Source organism: Coregonus lavaretus (genome assembly GCF_964263955.1).
Source record: "Coregonus lavaretus genome assembly, chromosome: 1".
NCBI classification, from domain to species: domain Eukaryota; kingdom Metazoa; phylum Chordata; class Actinopteri; order Salmoniformes; family Salmonidae; genus Coregonus; species Coregonus lavaretus.
The window spans coordinates 50,261,494-50,267,772 of record NC_139988.1 but is presented as its reverse complement, the minus strand read 5'-3'; the positions used below and the strand labels follow the sequence as shown (position 1 = coordinate 50,267,772).

The 6,279-nt window shown below is 46.6% G+C and overlaps 1 protein-coding gene across 1 annotated transcript in view; it reads left to right on the top strand.

Moving 5' to 3' along the window:
- The first annotated feature begins 357 nt into the window (after positions 1–357).
- Positions 358–6,279, top strand: part of LOC311130331 (multimerin-2-like) — a 59,481-nt gene continuing 53,559 nt past the window's right edge. Inside the window, exon 1 of the mRNA XM_084163060.1 lies at positions 358–749. Within this exon, the coding sequence (XP_084019186.1) occupies positions 382–749 (368 nt within the window). The 5' untranslated portion in view covers positions 358–381. The remainder of the gene's footprint in view (positions 750–6,279) is intronic.

The following is a 6,279-nucleotide window of genomic DNA, read 5'->3' as shown; positions in this document are numbered from 1 at the left end:
GGGGGGATCCTAACGGGCCTGAGGGAGGGAGAGAGGCACAGCCACAGGCTCATTGTTCCAGGGCCAGCAACCTTTCCATTGGGAACTGGTTGGAGGATAGGTGGGGGTGGGTGGGAGGCTCATTTCCGAGGATTGTTGGAGGGCTTTGAAAACGTCAGGAGTTGGGGAGCTGGGGTGTGAGTGTATGTGTATGTGTATGTGAGTGAGGGGAACAGTGGGAGGGGACTCCTAGCCTGGGGAGGAGGAGGGGGACTTTTGAAGATGGGGGCGGGGTATTTCCAAAACGCAACTCTTTAAAAACAAATAGCAGTCCCAGAGAGGTCTTAGATACTTTGTCAGCTAGCTAGCGTGGATAGATCAGGACCAGGCAGGGAAGCAGACATGACAACTGTGGGGGAACTGATGCTGCTGGTGCTGGGGCTGCTGGTGACAGCTCATTGTGAGGTCAGGGCCAGAGATCCAGAGGTGGAGGAAGATGACCCAGGCCTGCCTCTGGAGAAAGAAGGCTTGGATACCCAGGGGATGGGGGTGGGAGTCCACCCTGAACCTGGGGGGATTGACATTCCCCACCTCAGGACTGGATCCCATGACCATAGACCTGACGTGCCTGGATCTGCCCACCAACCCCTGGATCATGGGCCACATGGTCAACCCCATCAGGTGGGTCCTGGACAACACCCCATGGGTCTGCTGCCCGAGGAGACTGCACTCCCACCAGGAGAGGGAGGGAGCTACCCAGCCCGCACCGGGTAAGTGTTTATTCACAGTAGCTAGCCACCTCTCAGCTGACAGACAGCCTGTGCAGACATGTATTTATAGGAGAAGGAAAACACAGGAACAACTACCTGTGGATCGACAAACACACACATGCACTTTCACAGCATGCACATCAAACAGAACATTAAATGTTTGGTCTACCAGCATGTGTGTAATAACAGCTACCACCATAGCCGTGGGAAGCAGGGGTGCTGAGGGTGCTGCAGCACCCCCCGAAAAATCGGAATTAGAAAATGTATGTTCTTCTTCACAAAAGTAGGCAACAACAAAAAAAGTCCCAGCACCCCCAAACATCTTCCCACGGCTATGGCTAACACCCAGGTTAAGAACGTGGAGCAGCTCACATATATATGCAGTGCCCCAGAAATATGACTTTTAATTTATTTATTTATCCCCAATTTCGATCTTGTCTCATCTCTGCAACTGGGTGTCTCTTCCTGCAGGCTTTTTCCCTCTCACCACATTCAACTCTTTCTGACCTCCACTATGTGGAGACATTTGGTATCTTTGCAATCTTCCTCTGCAATCAGCATGAAGCTTGAGCTGATGGGGTGAACTAAACAAAGGGATTTTAGCAAACATTTACATGTGCCCTCCCCAGCAGAATGAGTCTGTACACAAACTGCTGGGGTTTCACTGCCGTGGTTTCCGACCTCCCCAAAGTGTCAAATGTAGGCACATGGTTTTCCTTACCTGAGCCTAATCAATAGTAATTCATCTTAATTGCAGAGAAAGCCATAAGAGAGCCATATGTGTTCTGCAGTTTGTGCTCAGAGCCCAAGCTGCTAGCAGAGCCTGATCTTTGCTCCAGAGCTGGGTTACTGGACATGTCATTATTCTAACCCAGATACATACTAAATTGCACCGCAGCTAGCCTGATCCCCCGATAATGTGCTCCCTGAGGAGCTAGCCCAAACAGCCAGCGATTAGTCCTCTTTATGAACAGCCACTTAAACATTTAATTAACGACATCGTTCAAAGAGGACCTTCTTTTTCTTATGTGTCACCATCATTACTGTAACAGAGTTCAGGTTTCGGCCGGCGAGCGAGTAGCCTGTGATATCTCTGATGGCCAGGTTTGATTGGAACCTCTTGTGCTGGAGGAGGCTGGGGGGTCACTGAGAGGTTCACCCTGTGAAGAGAGGTACATGTGTGAATAATGCTTACTCTGTAATAGAAAAAGTACGCTGTCTTTTGCAACCTCTCAATTCAACCAAGGTTCATGGCTAGACTGGTGTTAGAGGTATTCATACAGTCCTTCCTCTTCATTGTAAAAATAAATTATCAATGTGCTTCGGCCTTGACGTCTGTAAAGGGGAAACACATTGGTTGTTAACAATAATAAAACAAAATCTAGAAATGTAAATTAGTCAGTGACTGAATACTTCTGACGTATGAAGAGCACTGACTGCGCAAAGGAAAAAGGAAACTGTCGCTACCGTGCAGTCCAACAAAGATGTATTAATAGACGAACAGACTGAATATGTGGATGGATGACCAATGCTGAAGGATGACCAATGCTGAAGGCTGTAAGGCCGAAATGTATCTTATTCCTCTTCTAAATCTTTTGGCATGTTTTCATCCCCAGGGTGTAAAAGCTCCTGTTGTTTTGGTGAGTATACTGCCTGAGTGAGTGCTCAGGGTCTAGGTGATGTGTGTGTGTGTGTGTGCTTCACATACACACACACACACTCAGCACGTCACTGCTGAGTCTGAGGCTGTTTCATTCTACACGCTGCTGGGCCCCCAAATGCGTGTGTTAGAACCCAGGTGGTGGGAGAGGAATGTGGATATACGAGAGGCGTTGGGATGGATGGTTCACGGCTGACGTGAGGCTTTGGGTCTTTGGTACGCATGGGGAGCTCTGAAAGGCCACAGACAGAGAGGGAGTGAACTGAAGACCTGTGTGGACTACTACAATCTAGCTAGCAAACAGAACAGAACTATGCAGAAGCAAAGTGGAGCAGGCCCAGACAACAGGCTAAACAACTCATTACGAGAACCCATGAAAACAGGAAGTATGAGGGAGGGGTAGTTTACTGCTTAAGCTGTTTTCATTCATTCTGCTCAAATATTTAAATGCAACACAGATCCTTCTAGTGTGGGATGGATGTTACATCTGTAACATCATCGCTAACGGCAACGCTCCATAGACATAATTAACAGTCCTTTAACGACAATTATATTTTCACAAATGTCTTTCATTAAGCACTCTCATTAAAATCAACATAATAGTAATAAAAGCTAAAATAATGAAATCAAGACATGAAAGTACAATCCAAGTCTAAAGCCTGGCCCTCCTGCTGGGGTCCATCAAGGGGCTCTGAGGCTGTACTGATTACTGTACTGATTACATCTACCAGCTCCAGCTTCCAGAGCGGAACTCAGTCCCATCCGCTCCCTTCCCATCCCTCAGTGGCCCCTCCCGGACCGCTCGGAAAAAAGGTAATTCCTGACCCATCACCAATGCAGCCAGAATGGCTGTGTGTCTGGAATGGATGTGTGGAAAAGCCAATTCTGCTTGTTGCTGCTATGCTCTCACATCTCACTCACTCTCTGACTCACTGTCATAAAACATGGCCTAAGGGAATCAGCTTTGATTCCCAGTGTGCTTGGCCTCGCCGCTCTGCCACTGGCATTGGCACAAAGGCCTTTTGTGTACAGTCGGGTTCCAGAGTCCATGTCGACTCAATGGCTAACAGGACCCCCATACTCATCTGGTTATTTTCTCTTTTAGTTTCTGAATCAACATCATCTGCAGCAGTCAGGGTCCTCTGCAGAATTTAAACACTCTCCGACACAATGTGGCTTTTCTTGAAAGCAAAAAAATATATATATATAATAATGGCCACCAGCATAAAGGAGGCAGTGTAATCCAGGCCAGCTGTACTGTATAAGAAACAAGCAAAGAGTCTGGGCTTTGAAACCCAACCAAAACAACAATGTAGCTCTTCTGTTAATATTAGTTCTTCATTTATCTTGCGAAAGGAGTACCTGGTCTGGTGTTGTTGGTACTATAAAACGTCTATGATTTAGTTATATGACATGACTCTTCAACCTTGAACAACTTAGTTAACCCTTTTTGGCAACCTCGGCTCCTCCCACCCAGAGGCCTAATCAACTACCCTGACCTCTATGATTAGACTGTGGGAGAGGGCAGTGTCGCTGTGTGAACACAGTCTTAGTATCATATCACCATGATAGAGCAACTCACCACCAAAGCTGTATGACAGAGCTGTGTGAAGGTTTGCCCAATGGATTTGCAGTGGAAAGTGACTCTCACATCCTCTCCAGTGTGTGGTTGTGTGTGTGTGTGTGTATATATGTGGGTATGCTGTGTGGTGGAGTGTTCCAGGATGGAGTAGGTTAGCGCTGCGTGAGAGCATCAGATGCTTCCTTCCTGGTCGGAGCCAGAGGGGGGTGATGGACTGGGAGCTGTAGGCCTACAGGAGGTACGACCACAGCTATTGTGCTCTCCCAGAGATGGCCCTTCATGATTTCACAGCAGACCAGGAGTAAGTGACACCGGGCAGCTCTGACTCAGACCTGCCAAGCTAGTAGCACAGTGGTGGGGTTAAGCCAGGGGTGTCAAACGTACGGCCCACGGGCCGGATCAGGCCCGCAAACGGGCCAGATTTTTTTTTTAAGTATAAAAATGCGCTGCAATTTTTCAATAAAATAAACTGCTGTTCAACTTGCGTCCACTGGATGGCGCAATAGCAATTGTGTTAAGCAAGCAAACTGTTTATACCGGGGCAGAGCAAGTAGGTCAAGCACGTGCAGCCAATGAGCTACTTTGTTTTGCCTGCGATATTTATTACGGCTTCTACTTTTAACATTATGTGCTTTGGCACCCTCATTGCCCCAATATGTCTCTGTCAAAAAAGAGAAAAGTGGACGCAGAGTGCAGAGTGTTCCAAGAAAAATGGTCATCCTATTTAATCACGGAATTGAATGGGAAAGCTGTATGTTTGGTGTGTTCAGAGCATGTTGCAGTGCTGAAAGAATATAACCTTCGTCGCCACTATGTGAGTCTTCATGCCGACAAATATGACAACTTTCAAGGACAGCGGAGATGAGAGAAGGTGAATGAACTGTTGGTGGGTCTGAAGAAACAGCAGTCTGTGTTTACTCACAGCCGAGACATCAGTGACGCTGCAGTGAAAGCTAGCTACCTCATTGCTAATGAAATCGCAGTGGCTTCAAAACCATTTAGTGAGGGTGAATTTGTAAAAACATGCATGATGAAGGCAGCGGAGATTGTGTGCCCTGAAAAGCGGCAGGCTTTTGCAAATATCAGCCTGACAAGAAACACAGTTGCAGACAGGATTTCCGATCTTTCAGTGGATTTGGACAGCCAGTTGAAGCAAAAAGTAAAGTCATTTATTGCGTTTTCGGTTGCAATTGATGAAAGCACGGACATTACAGATGTTGCACAACTGGCCATTTTTTCATCCGCGGAGTTGATGACACATTGACCGTCACCGAGGAGTTCGTGGAGTTGGTGCCGATGACAGATACAACGACAGCAGCTGATATTTTTACCGCACTCGTCGGCGCGCTGGACAGGGTCGGAGTGGACTGGTCCCGCGCTGTCAGCCTGGCTACAGATGGTGCGCCCTCAATGATCGGGAAAAAAGCAGGCGTTGTGACAAAGTTCAGAGAGAAAGTTCAATCTGCAAATGGAGGACGTGATTTTTTGACTTTTCACTGTATTTTGCACCAGGAGGCTTTGTGTTGCAAGTCATTAAAGATGGATAACGTCATGAAGGTGGTCATCCAAACTGTTAATTTCATCTGATCCAGAAGCCTGAATCACCGTCAGTTTGACAGCCTTCTCAGAGAGAAAGACCACATCTATGGCCTGCCATACCACACTGAGGTAAGATGGTTAAGCCGAGGTGCTGTGCTGAGGCGTTTCTTTGATTTACGAGAAGAAATTGAACAGTTCATGGAAGAAAAGGGCAAACCAGTGTTAGAATTTCATTCCGCAGAATGGATGCCGGACCTTGCATTTATGGTGGATGTTACAGAGCACCTGAATAACTTGAACAAACAGCTGCAAGGGCGCAACAAAGTTGTCACGCAGTATTATGACAGCATACGTTCTTTCAAGTTGAAGCTGTCATTGTGGGAGACGCAACTTGCCGGTGGTGATGCAGCTCACTTCCCCTGTCTGAAAAATTTGTGCGCGACCCAACATGTGGCAGACATGAAGCGGTTCAAAGATAAAATAACTGGACTGTTACGGGAGTTTGAGCAACGCTTTCAGATTTATGTTTATATGTTTTTATGTTGATGTGCTATTGTTTTTAATTGATTTTATTTTATTTGTATATTTAACCTATTCTTGACTCTGTGGTTCTTGCACTTGTTTGGGGAACAGGATTTCATTATTTTTATCTACATTTCTGCCTGAGAAATGACACCCTGATATAGTTCTGTGATCTGTGAAACAGTTCTGTTAATCACTGAGGCATTGTGTGTTCTTTTTATTTAGAA